The sequence below is a fragment of the Microtus pennsylvanicus genome, chromosome 7, assembly GCF_037038515.1.
Source record: "Microtus pennsylvanicus isolate mMicPen1 chromosome 7, mMicPen1.hap1, whole genome shotgun sequence".
Classification (NCBI taxonomy): Eukaryota; Metazoa; Chordata; class Mammalia; order Rodentia; family Cricetidae; genus Microtus; species Microtus pennsylvanicus.
This window is the reverse complement of record NC_134585.1, coordinates 105,223,614-105,239,739: the sequence shown is the minus strand read 5'-3', so window position 1 is coordinate 105,239,739 and position 16,126 is coordinate 105,223,614. Positions and strand designations below refer to the sequence as shown.

At 37.2% G+C, this 16,126-nt stretch overlaps 1 protein-coding gene across 7 annotated transcripts in view; it reads right to left on the bottom strand.

Moving 5' to 3' along the window:
- Ntng1 (netrin G1) overlaps positions 1 to 16,126 on the bottom strand; it is a 337,207-nt gene that overhangs the window by 58,296 nt on the left and 262,785 nt on the right. For 5 of the 7 annotated variants that reach the window (XM_075981570.1, XM_075981569.1, XM_075981568.1 and 2 more), the window contains exons 5-6: positions 12,334 to 12,360; positions 2,064 to 2,129 (exon numbers count right to left, since the gene is read on the bottom strand). In XM_075981570.1, the coding sequence (XP_075837685.1) occupies positions 2,064 to 2,129; positions 12,334 to 12,360 (93 nt within the window). The remainder of the gene's footprint in view (positions 1 to 2,063; positions 2,130 to 12,333; positions 12,361 to 16,126) is intronic. The other 2 variants (XM_075981566.1, XM_075981571.1) reach the window with 1 other exon arrangement.

The following is a 16,126-nucleotide window of genomic DNA, read 5'->3' as shown; positions in this document are numbered from 1 at the left end:
TCTAAAAATTGCGATTTCCTCTTTGTGTGTATTCCATCTGTGCCATGTACTTTGTTAATGATTGGGTTGTCTCTTTAAGGAAGCCTGCTGTTTCTTTTCCATGAAAAGATTCATGATGCATTGCTTGTGTAAATAACAACAGCACAACAACAACAAAAAAATCCCCCAAACCAGAATAGGGGCTAGGGGGTCTCTGCAGATGTTGGCAAGAAAAAATTATAATTCCACAGAACTGACCTCTGATAGACAGCATTCCATTTATTAGTACTTCAAATTTAAGCTCTTAATTCAGCTGCGTTACACTTTAAAGCAGATTCATTTGAGTGCCTTATCCGAATCCCAAAAAGTACAATTGACTTTTCCTAGTGATATTTCTGAAAATTTTTGTCCCAAGACACCAAAAACATAGTAAAATATTCAAATGGGTCCATTTCAGGATTGGAACAAAGCATTATCTTATTCGGCTGAAGACTCACTGCAAAGAAGTACTAAGCCTTAGGTCCTTTCTTGCATATTTGTTGCACTTCTGAATTCAGTGGGAAATACTGCGCACCATTTCAAAGATGCTCTCAGGGAACATGCCAAGGAATAAAGCCACTAAGACTCCTCCCAGTCCTCAGAGAATTGTATTAACAGGGACTTGCATGGTCTGTATTTATTCTTCCACATATGTACCCAGAAACTTGAAGAAATTCATTTAGAGCAGATGATTAAGGTAATTCTATTTGCTAGTAATATATGTATCTAGGACAGTCTCAATTTCATCACTGATAGTGGACTGAAAATGCAGCCCTTCCAATTTGACTCCTCAACAAATTGCTAATATATTTTGTTTTGGTTAGTAGCTATTTCCTGGTTCCTCCTTTTGCTCATTTCCTCCTCCATCTGTATTCATTAGAGTTCAAAAGGAACATCCTGTCTATAACTAAGGAAGGCAGAAGTCAGTGATGAGTGTTTTATTTTTGGAGAAAGAAGGCAAAAGAACACTGTTTTCTATTGCGATGAGCTCCTATTTATATACAAATGCATGCACATATAGGCGAGATGTCAGTGTGAATCTAACATTACCTTGCAACCTAAGGAGTTCGTCATTCATTATAAAAGTTCTATTTCTTTCTACATAATCCTGTCAGTTCCTCTCTCCCACTTCTCTGCTCCCCCTTTCTCTACTTCTTTCTCTCTCCTTCTACTTCTCCCCTTTCCCCTTCCTTCCTCCATTACTCCCTCCCTCCCTTCCTCCCTTTTTCCCTTCCTTCCTTCCTTCCTTCCTTCCTTCCTTCCTTCCTTCCTTCCTTCCTTCCTTCCTTCCTTCCTTCCTATATCAGCAGTCATAAAACAATTACTGTTCTTAGAACAGACAGAAACCAGGAAAAATTTAAAAGCTGGTTAAAAAAAAAAGAAGAATGTTCATTGTTAAAGGAGATGGAGGAGTGGAGAGGTAACCAAACAAGAAAATTTATTAGAATGTGTATGTATGCATTATCATAGATATGTGAGAAAGAGAAGAGAGGGAAAAAGAAGCAGAGAAAAGAGGCAGAGGGAGGGATGGAGAGAGAAAGAGAGAGAGAGAGAGAGCGAGGCAGAGACAGAGAAAGAGAGAGAGAGAACCAAAGTTTTCCAAGTCAATATAGAGCAACAGTAAAAGAAAATAGACCTACTGGGAGTTTTAGTGTTGCGTTTATCTATTTATCTTGATCCTCAAACAATGGAAGCACCAGTGATTTACTTAAGAAAAGTCAAAAGGGAAGGAAGGAGCTTGTGGTGCCCATAAATTTTTAAGCTGTAATGACAACTAAAGTCTAGGCTTTTGGGGATGCTATCAACGTTAATTTGCTCAAGACTTATAAATTCTGTGCTCTCTCACCCATCTCCTCCAGTCCCTCTTTACTCCAATATTGTCAGGACAATCTTCATGTTAGAAAAAAAAAGATTCAAATTATGATTAGTTCAAAGACAAGGCATCCATGGTAATGCTCTATTTAGTGTTAAGCTGGTATGTAGGATCTTTTCCCCCAAACACGGGATATTTTTTTTTTATCAGTAGGAATTTTAGATGCTCCTACCTTGTTTTGGGTTAGAAACCTCAAGGGAAGAAATATTCGGCCATATCCTATTATACTTTGGAGGAGCTGCATGCATCGGGAAAAACCAGGGCATGTTATTTCCAACTACGATGTCATTTGGGCTAAACAGAAATATATCTATATGGACAAAGACACCAACCACATGCCTGTTTTTTAACTTGGTTGTGATGCACCTAAACAAAACATGACTTCCACACCAAACAAGAACAAGCAATTGATGACTCCCAAAACATTGAATGGACATTATTTTTATAGCTACTTCTTTAATAAAGGTTTGTATTTACTTTGGAAATAAGTAGAGTGTTCTTACACAAATAACCAAATAGGGACTTCAGCAATCCAAACTGATATGTAAAACTGGAGCCTGAAGCTAGAAGATAACACTAAAGAAATCATTCCTCACTTGAAGTTTCCATTCTACTCAATTTATATTTACAGATATGGACTGGTTGCATTAGTCTTTCATGAGAGATCCACTGTGGTATATTTTAAGTGTGAGCCATTATCTCTGACAGGAAGTAGATCTATTTCCTGTTTTTATGCATGCAATTTCTCAGAGAAGGAGAGAAGGAATTACTGATGTCTTGCTAAAGGGTCTTCCAGTCACTCCTAAGCCTTGTATTTATGGGTATATTTTCATGATATTTTTCCTTGAAATACATTTCTAAAGTTACTTGTTATAAACAAGAGATAATTGAATTGAGGGCACGGTTTTATTTAAAAATATCAATTCTGCTTTAGGTTGTAAAGCCTCAAATACTATACGGAAGGGAAGAAACCCTCCGCGTTTAAGACTTGTTGATCTGAATCTGGCAGTTTTGTTAAGTGCAAAGATCAAGGCTAGTAAAGCAGCTATTTCATGATTGAATCTCATTCATTAAAGCCAGCTCGGAGACACATCACTTGTGTGTCATCCTTTGGGATCACCCAGTCCTCAGGGCAGCTGTGACTCTGTCTTGTCTCTGCGCATTACTGTGGGTGATCCTGACGTCTCATTGATAACGTGTCCTGGAATGAGTTTTAGTACCGCTTGTTAAAATTTCATAGATCTCCTTTTGGTCTCCCTGATTAGATTAGATCTCTTCAAAGATAGACAGAGCCTTTGAGAGACCTTCGGTAAGTATCTAATAATTGAGGAATTGATATCAAGTGGCTGGGCTACTGTAAACAGGTATTACCAGATTGTTTCCTCCATCATTAGATTATAGCAAATAACATTCTTGCAAGACATGGAACTTTCATATTACTCTGACTAACTTGTTGGGAAAGCTAATCTCACAGACCCACTGGTGCCAGAGCTTTGTCCTCCTCTGGTTTCACGCACGTGGATGCACAAGCAAAGAAAACCTTTGTATTACTATAGCTATCAAAGTTTATGACTAGAGAAACAATGTCATATTTTTCTGCATTTCTCTCTGGGCTTTGTTAAATAATCAAATACTTGGCAACATGCATGCCAAACAGACTGGGGATTCAGAGGTTGTAGACTTCCATTTCACCATGCTGATCCTAGGTAGGTACTGAATTAGTGGAATGAGTCTGATTGCTTTTGATGATCGGCTTTGGGGAGCTGTGCATTTACATTTTGAGAGAGTTATGCCAAAATAGTTTATTTAAAATATTTCATTTAACTAGTTTTATTTTAGTTACTTATATTGTTAGCACCGAATTTAGTATTAGTTTCGTGAGAGGCAAATAAAGGCCATAAAGAGGGGAAGTGTTGAGAACTGTAATGCTTAGTATTTAATGACTGTGCCTTGATGAAATAAACATGGCCATCTAATTTATTATTCTATTAATAGATTTTTATTAAGAATTTTAAGAAATTCTTCAGGCATAATAGTGCATGCCTATAATCTGAGAACCTGGGAGCTAAAGACTTGAGAGTTTCTATGCAATAAATCTGAGCCTAGCTGCATAGTCAATCCTAGGCTAGCTACAGGCTATGAAGTGGAAGGCTTTCCTAAAGAATGACAGAAATTTAAGCAATTTTATAACAGTTCATAAGTACATTTTAGCAACTAATTTCATGAATTAAATTTTGTTCTCTATTTGAATACATTAGATGTCTATTTTAATTTAGGTAGGTCTTTTCTTAGTTTTTGTGATTTTTTTTTCTGGGAATTTGAGGTTGTAGTTTATCAATATTTCTTGAACTTAAAAAAAAGTATCGATAATTTACCTGACCTGTATGGGATTCACAAGGTGGACAGTCATTATTATCTGTTCTCTGACTATAATTCTGCATAGAATATCATTTATCTCCCCCATATTGTGTCACTAACATAGCCTCTTGGGCAATGGAAATCATTGTTGTTGCCTGAAAATATAATTAGAGATTTTTTCCCCCTAATAGCTATTGTTATGTAGGGTTGCTAGCCTTCCTGAACGATGGACAACTCCTTATACCAATCATCCAATGAGGTAAATAGTATATGCTATGTGTTCTTTTCAGAGAGTAAAAGCATCCTGAGAAATCGGTATTAATATCCGTGGCTTCCAAACTCAAATATCTGGTTACTGTCTATTCATATGTGTTTACATATATGGTCAAACACAAGATTTTAAAAAACTTGATATTGCATCTTAAATTTTAAAAAATACCTTGTTTTATAATTTCATGGTCAGCTTAGAAAACAATAAAAATTATCATATTACTCTCTTATTCTTTTGCTTCTTTTAATACCCTGGCATTAAGTTAAAGATTCAATAAATAATAACACTTAATTCCCTGAAGTAAATTAGGCTCATTGGAAAGTGTACAGATAGCATAACTGAGATGCATTCCATCTTATCAAATCCAAATGTAATGAAGCCTCTGAGAATTCTTAACCATTGGGTAACGTGTTACAAATAGAAAAACAGCGCAGACAGCACAGTCTTACAGTACTCTAAAAGAACTTGTGCTGTATTGGGAAAACCGCTGCAAATTTATTGATTTCATTTTATTCTCCAATCAGCTAGGAGAATTTCTAGCTCTTCAGAATGGTACTTCATTACGAGGCAAGTGGCCCTGAGAGTCATAAGACGAGGAATTCTGGTCTCAGCTGTACCACTTATGAGCGATCTGGCTCTTAATTGGCCAGAATTCCATTTTCCTTATACCTACGACAAAGATGCTGGACAAGTGGTCTCCAAGATTTCTTTCAGCTGACGAGTCTGTCACTCCAGCGGCTCCCTCGTGGTTTAACAAGATCATGCTGAAGCTTAAGGAAGTATGAAACCTAATGGGATAACACATTTGCTCTTTAGAGATCTCTCCATGAGAGGATATGACTGCTGTATGCTTTGGTTGTGGGCCCTTTCACTCCCAGAGGAACACCTTCATCAGAGCTTAGGAAGCATTGCGGGAAAGAGATCATCATTTGCAGATGGTCAAACACTCAGGAATAAACTTCAGGGACACTGGGTCATATGGGACAATAGACTGATGTCTCACTATGCTACCTCCTTAACTGGACTTCACAGATGCCTATGTACATGATAAGGAGAACATAACATACATAGCACAAAAGGCATCTTTAAAGGTAAGTGATGTGTTGATGTCTGAAATATACATAGGTTACAATTACCCTATTGTTATTTTAGATTTCAAATTATCTATTAAGAGCCTAGAAAATAGCTATTAAGGGGAAATTTGTATAAAATATGGTACACATAAGCAGAGCTCAGGCCAGACCTCAAATTCTATCGCTTTATAAGTTCTTAATTTCTCTAAGTTTCCTGATTGGTAAAATGGAGAAAATGGTGTTACATGTTATAGACCCTGCATGGCACTGAGTATCCAGTAGCCATTAGTATGGAAATGGAGATCAATAATATAGTATAAATGTTCTTCCAAACTCAGTACGGAGAGAGATTCACTCCCCTATTCTTTTTTAGTCTTCATTTTTCCCAAAGCAAGTTATTCTGATCTGTATAAGGCTCATGAAGATGTAGTTTGCTCTAGAGATAATCTGCTTCTAGATGGTGTCAATGAACTCTTCTGTTCAGAATGACAAGTTATCTCCAAAACTCTGATAAATATTAGATTTCAGCCTTTCACAATATAAGGATGGTAATATCCACATTTCTGTTTAAAAACTCATTAGCTTGGCAAATGATTCAGCTATGTTGTTTTTCTGGATTCTTTTTGTTAATACAATCCTTGTGAAAAATTCTAAAACAATTTGGCTGTAACACTTGAAATCCATTTTCATGAAATAGAAAAATTGAGATTCATGTTATAAAAATGAGAATCAGAAAGAACATTTTCTCTCTCTTTTGTTTCCCAAGGAAAAGTATCTGCACTGTAAATTGAAGAAAAAAAAACCAACCATGTTAGAATTGCTAAAACTGACCATCTAGTGCCTACACCTTAGTGAATCAAGCTAAAAAGCAATCTTGAAGCAGAAACTAAAGACTTTTGATTGATATAATCAAGTTTTGAAGGTAAGATTGCCATAAAAAATTCTATCATGTGATATTCACTAAGCAGAAAAGGAAAGTGAGTTTCAGTTCACTTGTGGACAGTCTTTAAGGACTGGGTAAACTGACCATTCTTTCCAATCAAGGAACAAATATACTGACGTTTTTCTAGAATATTCATCATATACTATCTTGGTTTTTTTTTTTTTTTGATTCTTCGAGACAGGGTTTCTCCGTAGCTTTTGGTTCCTGTCCTAGAACTAGCTCTTGTAGACCAGGCTGGCCTCGAACTCACAGAGATCCGCCTGCCTCTGCCTCCCGAGTGCTGGGATTAAAGGCGTGCGCCACCACCGCCCGGCCATATACTATCTTGTACTATGGTGCTCTAAATAACTGGGAAGCTACTGCTAAGGGCATGATGGAAGGTTCAAGGTAGGATGAGTTGTTCTTCCAATATATTAATAGCACTAATGTTAATATAATCTTTTGGTTCAGAAACACCACCATAATATAAGCTGTTACTGGAAAGATGCTGGTGATCCTTCATTAAGCATATGTCCAAGGGAATATGAAGGTTAGATTGGTTGGGAATAATACCACAGGGCCAATCTGTATTTATATAATCATTGCTAGTATTCCATGGGAAATCTTCAAAAGGCAGTATGGATGTTCATTGAAAGTGCCTATGGAAGATCTCAAAGCTCTTCAGGAGAAATTCTCTTGAATGTAATCTTGCCTACTTCCGAGACACACAGCATCATTAAGCTTATGAAAGGAGAAATGAATTTAATGTCATAGTAGAAGGCCTCTCCTTGGGATGATACAGTTACCTGCATTTTACTGAAAAATGATAAAAAGATTGGTTTATTCTCAAAGAGTATGTGTAAGCGTCTTACATAATTTGCCTAGCTCACATACTCACATCTATAGTAGCCCAGAATTTATATACTCACATTCTGCTAAGTCTATTGGGAAGTTGTATGTAGAGGAACCACATGCTTTATTGGGGGCAAAGGTTTGTGATCCTCTGTCCTCATTCACCATGCTTGTATCTTTTGCTGACAGCACAGGGAAATAATTCCATTTTTCTCCAAAATCTGTGGCTCTCTGTACAGAAATGGGTCAATTCAGTAATCAAGGGATTTCTTAACTACATAGAAAGAGTCTTGGCAGGAGTCAATAAATCCAGATTTTTTTCTTTATATAATCTCTTCCACTTCATTTAATGCTATGAAGTCAGATAGGCAGTCCTGCTCATTGTACTTTGGGAAGGTTACTCGGCCACTCTGAGCTGACTCAGATTTACCATGTGTAAAACAGAACTCAATAGAAACTTGGGGAACATGTCCCTATAATTCAAATCACATATCTCGCATAACTTTTCCCAGGAGGTAGAATGGTCAGTTGGTTGGCTTCCCATTGGCACTCTAAGAAGACTTGTAATCCAAGAAGTCATTAATTGGCACATTCTTAAAGGATTCACAGTAATCTGTTTGAGGGTTCAGTATAGGAAACTTGATATATCTTCTATCTAGAAAACATTCTATCCTACCAAGACAGCTAGCAAAGGTAGAGATTTTAGCTCACACTTAAAAAAGTGGTTGACATTTCAAAATCGACTAGGTAAAGGTCAAAACATAAAAGAGTCAATGGCTCAAGATTGGCAATTGTTGTCAATAAAAATGGGTACCTCTCAAATTCTTCTTCTTGTAACTGGGGGATTCTTATCCTCTCACCGGAATATTTGATTTTTTTTTAGGATTAAAAAGGCAGCCATATCCTAATGTTCATTCAATTTTAGGATAACAACAAAGGTTTCATGAATATGAAATGCTATTTACACAAATATGAAATGGATCTGTGATGAGGAACCTGGGTACATGATAAAACAGTCCCCAAAGGCATTACACCCGAGACCTTAGCTTTCTTTCTAGAACATCAGCAAACAGTTCAAAATTAATGTAGCACACCATGCAATTTGCCATGTTGCTACACTAGCCTGATGATTTTTCCCTCATTATATAAAATCTAATTAGTTAAAGGGCAATTCAATGGAACTTTTATTTGGGGGATTTAGAAGTATTAAAACAAAGGGGAAAATCAAACAGACACTGCAGCTCTCTGAATAGAGTGAACATGATTATTAATAACCCTTGGGTGGGTAAATGATTAACCTTGTTATTTTTCCTTCTCGCCATTCAAATTTCTACAACAAATCAGTACTACACAAAAATATTTGGATGCTGTACGGAAAACAACATTTACAAGGTCTCCAACTGGCATCAAATGTTCTCAAGTATGAAAACATTTCTGGGCTTTCTCAACAGGCTGATGGATCCCTGCAGGTAGCATTTCCCTTGTTTAATAGTCCTGCCAATTAAATCAAATTAGAGATGAGTTTTTAACTCTGTGATGAAGGCAATGCTCATTATAAGAGAAAACAGGAGAATGAGATATTTCCCTTAAGTAAATTGTTGTTTCAAATTTAATAAATGGGCCGTGGGGGAGGGGATGTCAAACAGCTCCATCACTGTTATATGCATTGTACAGCCATCACATCAGCCAAATGAAAGTTATTTAGGAAAAGTAATATATAGGGTTGCAGACCATCTTCATCACTATTTTTCTTTTACGTATTTTTGTTTGTGGTTATTTAAAAATTCCAAGTATTTTTAAAATGAACTTTCTTGATGTCATATTTCATCCTCTGGAGGATTTACCTTTTTACATTTGACTCATTTATCATCTGTCTTTGTAAGAAATAACACCCCCACAAAGCTATTAAACATTAGGACAGTTTTTGTCAGCCTAATTATACTCTGTGTAATATATCGTTTAACACGATTAGTGTAACTTTTTGTGCTGCTGTACTGAGAATTAGATAATATATGTTAGAGGATAATGATTAAGTTTTCACAATAAACAAAAAACACCCATACTAAACCATTTATTAATTTAGATCATCAGCATCAACAAATGTTCTTTTGAATAAAATTTTGAATTATGTGCATATGAATAGTTATCATATGAGGTTAAATAGACACAACGGTCACAAAGCTCAGATTTATTTTGGGATCCACTAATTGCTGGCAATATCATTAGTAATATTTTTTTTAGCCATGGGTCAAACCACATCAAAATGACTGATGTGCTCTTGGGGTGTTTGAGGAACCTATTTCCTAGTAGACAGACAGCAGCAGGTACAAATGGCCTTGATGGGAAATTTGTTTTAAAAATATGTTTAGCAGATGATCAGAAAGGATAGCTACTCTGTCCATGTGTTTGATTCTTCATGCTGATGTTGACAATATGAAATCTATACTGAAGTCTATTAGAGCTAAATCCTCCAGCCGTTGTAAAATACAGCATATGTATGTAAACTTATGGTTATGTACATCAATAGCTCACATCGATAAAATACATCATTTATTTTCCACGAAAAATACTTTGATGATCAGAACCTCATGGGTGCTCCATTTGTTACAATGGATCTTCCTAGACAGTGAGTGGGATTTTATACATTGATTGCTTCTTTGGCGTGAAAAGAGAAGCCCTGGAAAATGCCCAGACTTAGCTAAATATCCAAGCAGCTTCCTCCTCTCTACTATGTACCTTGAAAACATTTGCCCATCCCCTCTGCACCTTCTAGGCCTGGCAATGAATCATCATCATGTGAATTCTCTCCCTGTGGAGAAGAAAGAATCCACCAGTGCACACAGCAAGTACTGTGTAAGGCCACAAAGAAGGAACTCGCTAATGCTATTAAAGACATCTGGAAGATAACATGGTGTTTTATGGTGTTATCATTAATCTCTTTACCTTAAAAGCCAGGCGACAGGCAAGCTAGTCTTGTGTGATACAGGATGATCCCTGAATGCCCTTCCATCTTTCTTTATTAGAAATTAAACAAAACAAAACAACCCACCCATTGTGCTCTAAGATGAATAGTCAGAGGTGTTCGGGCTACAGACTATCATTTGGAGTCATAGGGTTTTTGTCACAGATTATTAGTCGTAAAATTTTCTCAGGTTCCTGATAATAATAAAGATTAGTCCATCTTCCAAAGGAATGGCACAGCATCCTTTTGGGTCACCGCTGATTTCAAAATTTTACTGCGCAAAACAAAACTGGAATTTCCTGATTCCGTGTGTAAAAGGTCAACATCTGCTGATGCTCAGAGATGGGGGATGGGGTGGAAGCGGCCAGATGAGATGTGGAGTGAGCAGGTACGGTCAGAGGTCCATGCAACACACAACTGGCTCTCAGAACGAAAACACATCCCAGCACCAAAGAACTACTTTTCCACTCATCCATTTCTGAAACTCTGGGCACACCAGATCACGAGAGCCCTTCTGGTTCCCTCTGCCTTAAAGTTTTACAAGAATAGTTGTCAAGGCCTGAAAGGAGCACTTGGAGCGACATACCTGGGCAAATGCCAAGCACTACGGCAGGGATATTAGAGCTGAACATCTTCATTGGCTAGGCAGCCCCAAGACCGCTTTTGTAAGATCACAAAGACAGTGCTGCTATTGTAGGTTTGTATCAAAGTGGATGTAAATGCTGCTTCTGATTACAGAGCAACTGATTTTCATGGCATTCAACATGTCTAATGCTTAACAAATAAGAGCCTGTGTCTATTCACAGGTTTAAGTAAACTGGGCTGACTCATCAATTAGAAGAGCTGGCCTTGCATGCATAAGAAGTGGCAAGTTTCTTATCCATATTGTCAGAGTATTGCTTTTAGGAAAGTGTTGGGTTTGGCCATGCTTCATCTGCTGTTATTTACACTGTAAACATTCTCCTTGGCACAATTCTTAGGACACAAGCCTTTGATGAGTGACCATCATAGGGACCAGTGTTCTTTTCGTTTACAGACCATAGTTGAGGTTTCCTTAGTATTTTATTTCTAAATCGGTGATTCAGCTGTGGCTCTAAGGTTTTGTAAAAAACTGTGAGAAATTATGCTCTGATATGGTATAGTGTACATTCGTAATGAATACTTCCAGTCTTGGGTGAGGATACACTAATTCAGACAGGAAGAAGAGCTGCAACCTGACCCTCTTGTAGAAGCTGGACATGCTCAAAGCCGTGATGTTGGAAAGCGTTGTCCAGAAAGTGGAGGGGAGATTGCTCTTCAATTGCTTGGATTTCTACTAAGAGACTTTTTTAGGAAGTTTTGGTCCTATGCTTACATTTTGTACATTTATCCCTTTCTTACCAGAGAGAAAACAAAGGGCTCCAGAGTGAACAGACCACTGTAATTCAGAAGAGAGGAGTGGGCAGTGTGCAAACTGATTGTCCTTAATTCCTAGGAATGATTAATGATCATCAACCCACCTCTTTCAGGCCTTCACAAAACCTATATTTTAATGCATTAAAAGATTTCCTCCCTGGCTTCATGGTATTTTCCTTGAATTTTAATGAACATACTTTGGACACTCATGGACACTCATCCTCTTCTCCTCCCAGTTACATTTGAGACTTACACTTGGTCCTATAAAGAGAGTGAATCTGTTGTTGATCACTAAGTATAACATAGGACTGTATATAAGACAAGATGTATTTATCTAAGCAATTGCTTCTTCATTCAGGTCTCTGTTCAGGTGGCCTTCATGAAGCCAAAGTCATTAGGAAATAGGCATTGCACATGTACAGAAGAGCTGTGCATAAGCCACTGTTTTGTCTGTGTTCTCCGTGCACCAGTACCTAAAACCAGCAGGAAACTTGAATCCCAATAGATATTGCTCTATTGCATCAGAAATGGACATGAGAAAAGAGCTCTGAGGAGCTGAACAACAAAGCAAAGCTAGCCTTGGTTTGGGTTGGTGATTATTTTACTTACTACCAATACTGGAAATGCTGGGGATGCCTGCAGAGGAAACAAAACAGAATAATAAAGAACTGTTAGCTATATGGTATGTGACACCTTTAACTTATTGTAAAAGTCTTAGAAACGTGACACGTGGTGACTCCAATTATTAGAAATCAGTATAAAAACTTTATACAAAATATGCATATATGTATGTATACACACACTGAAATCTTTTGCATTTATTCTTGAACTCCTAAGTTCATCAGAATTGAAGAGTTAATGTCACCCTTCAATCAGTGAAGCAAGGGTACCTAGTGACACCAAACATTTTGTGCTTATTTATAAGATTATTGGATTAATTCCATATGGCTCCAGACAGTATTAAGCTAGGTTTTTGATCTGACCACAAAATATACACCTTGGGCATCTGTGCAAATGCATTTGCATATGCAGTAGGTCTCTTTAAATCTGTTACAAGGTACATGAATTCGCTGCTGAAAAATTATTTGACAGTTTATTTGATTAATTTCACATAGTCATCCTTTTTATTCCTCTTTTACTTGTCAGATATGTGGATTAAACTCTGTAATGAAAACTTAATTGAGCAGAATAATTCAAGAATACATTACATCGTTCATATTGATCATGGCCTTCACTGATTATTCAGCTTTTCTTTGATTTACAAGTCATGCTAAGCTGGTGAAACTATTTCAGTGTTTGGCTTGATGCCTTTGAAATGTGGACACACATTTAGTCTGCATCCACATTATGCCTCCTACCAAGCATGTAGTACTTTGACCAAGTGCAGAGTCTTATCAGCCAGACATCTGAATTCAAAGGGTGGCTCTGACTCCTAAATTCTTACCAACTTGTGATTTTGGGCACGTTCCCTATAATCTCAATGCTCACTTATTTTCCTATCTCTCTGTTTGTGATGGAGAATATATATATATATATATATATATATATATATATATATACATACATATATATATATATATATATATATATATATATATATATATATACATATATATGGAAAGCATGTAGACCATCATTTCATATGTAGTCTTTTTGAAATAGTTGCTCTTACTGTCTTAGCTTGCTCATGAAGCAGACCTGTGGTAGATATTGCTGATTATATATCAGAGATTTACCTCCTGACAAACCGTTTATGGTTTCTTCATAGGTGCAAATGAGATGTAGTTGCATCTAGATGGAGATATAGACTGTATCTAGATGGAGATATAGATTGCATCTAGATGCAGTCCTGAGTTGGGGTCATGAATTGCTACTCTGGTTAGTTAGATGATTTTTAGCTGACCCAAGCAAGCCTGTTTCCTCATCTGCGAGGGGGCCAATCATATCTACTGCATTGGGCTACTGTGAATATTGAACAAGATAATCCTAAATCATGTCTGATATAAGTTATGAAACCAATAAATAATAACTGTTAATGAGTTGGTCAGTTGAGTTCTTCACATCGCTGAAGTATACTCACAGGTGAAACTGTAAGAACTGTTAGGTTTTTATTTTAACACTTATCTTCTAACAACCGCCCCCCGCATAACTGAACTGATCTCTGTACCTTTTTCTGAGACTTCTAGCTTTGTAGCCTTTAAAATTAAGCTGTATTTTTCTGTGGCCCCTGTGAGAAATGGGAGACTATAGAATAAAGGGTTATTATGATGTATTTAAAATCCTGGAAAAAGGAAAGGATAGAGTCTTACTTTAAGTTATTAAAAGATCTCTTCATTTTAGATGCTTTAGTTGACTTAACTTTGTTGTTGTGATTATTGCATGTGTTTGTACAAGTACATGTGTGTCCGGGAGACACATCAGCCTGCACATGCAGAAGGCAGAGGTCAGTGTTAGGTATCTTCCTCTATTCCTTCCCATGGTATTATTCGAAGACACGGTTTCTCACTCAGCTTGAATCTTACAGTTTTGGCTGGACAGGCTAACAAGTGGGCCTCTGTGCTAGGTCTGTCTTGCCCTCTCTCTCAGTGCTAAGTTTACAAGCATATATACTGGGCCAACTTTTATGTGGGTACTGGGGATCCAAACCCAGATTCTCATGCTTGTGCAGCAAGGACTTTACCTGCTGAGCCATATCCTCAGCCCCTAAGTCCTTGGAGTTCATAATACTTCAGCTTAATTACTTATCTCCGTTCAATCAAAAACTGAAAAACCAAATGTCCATATTTTAACTCTCTTATGAACTGAATTTTATGCTGATTATGATTTCTGCAAAGGACAGCTAGACTCCAAGGCCAAGACTTTAGTCAACTCTCTTTACCGCAATGTGACACTGACTTGGTACTGAACATTTTTTTTTCTTCCATTTTTGCAAATTCCCCACCGAGTCAGGTGTGATGGCAGCATCATAATTTTAGTGTCAATTGCAGAAGCTCAGAATTTCCTTATGATTGAAAACTCTTCTCTCATGCAAGGTACTGCTTGCCTGTTTGCAATCCATCAAAGCAAATGGAAGTTGAGCTAGCAGAGAGAGACTCTTCATGTGTTTTCAAACTTCCACAGAGGCAGAGGGCCCTGCATAAATGCAAGGTGAACTGCTCAGGGAGTTCTACCAGGCCCAGGAATGAACACGCTTGCAAGGCAGCTTACTGCAGTGCTTGCTTCTGTAGGATGCTTCAGAGAGATGCAGAAGTGTGTTTGTTCCTCTGGGGCCACAAGCGTAGGAGACCCTTGCTCATCCCGAGTGTCCACGCAGTGCCAGCTGTGACCATTGTGAGATTCTAGTTTCCTCGGGAAGATGCTATTACCTAATACCGGATGCTTAGAATTCAAGCTCTTCTTCATTTTGGGAGTTGTTGTTTCCTGAGGTATTGCCAGATGAGTCATTTTTTAGGCCATGTCTGTAAAAATGGTACTTGCTCAGAAAAGATTTTTAAACTGATCATTTGAATAAAGAGTTTTGAAATTGAATATATCTGAACACCAAGGTATTCTCATTAATCTATTGCCTAGTGATATTTTCTCCTAATTGTTCCTATTTTAATGTCAAAGCTCCTTTTTTTGGTTGTCTGTGGACAGTTGAAGAACTTGGTAAACCATCCAGGGATTTGACCACATCTTACAATGGTCACTGCAATCATATGTGATAGTATGCCTCAGATTGTGCTCAGAGAAATTGTCGAGGCACATGCTGGCATCTTTCATTTTCCTTATCATGCTCCCCTTAATTGTGTAAAGACACCAGTAAATCTAGTGGCCCTACAACAGCAAGACATGAACAACCAAATATAGATGAAGCAGAGGAAAATGACCTAAAAAATAACTTCAGGAGAATGTTTGAGACTCTTAAAGAGAAAATGAGACATTCCCTCAAAGAAATGGACGTTTGAGGACATCAACAAATCCCTTAAAGAAAACCAAGAAAAAGCAATCAAATATACAAGAGAAACTATTCAAAACTTGAAAACTGAAATAGAGACAATAAAGAAAACACAAGCCAAGCCAAGGGACTTATAGAAACAGAAGTTATGAGAAAACAATCAGGAACCAAAAACATAAGCATAAACAGGAGAATACAAGAGACAGAAGAGAGAATCTCAAGCGCTGAAGATATAATAGAGGAAATAGACTTATCAGTCAAAGAAAACATTAAATCTAACAAAAGCTTAACCCAAAATATATAGGAAATCTGGGAGATAATGAAAAGGCCAAACCTAAGAATTATAGGAATAGAGGAAGGAGAAGAAGTCCAACTCAAAAGCACAGAAAATATATTTAACAAACTCATAGAAGAAAACTTATCCAACCTAAGTTAAGATATCTCTATAAAGATACAAGAAGCATA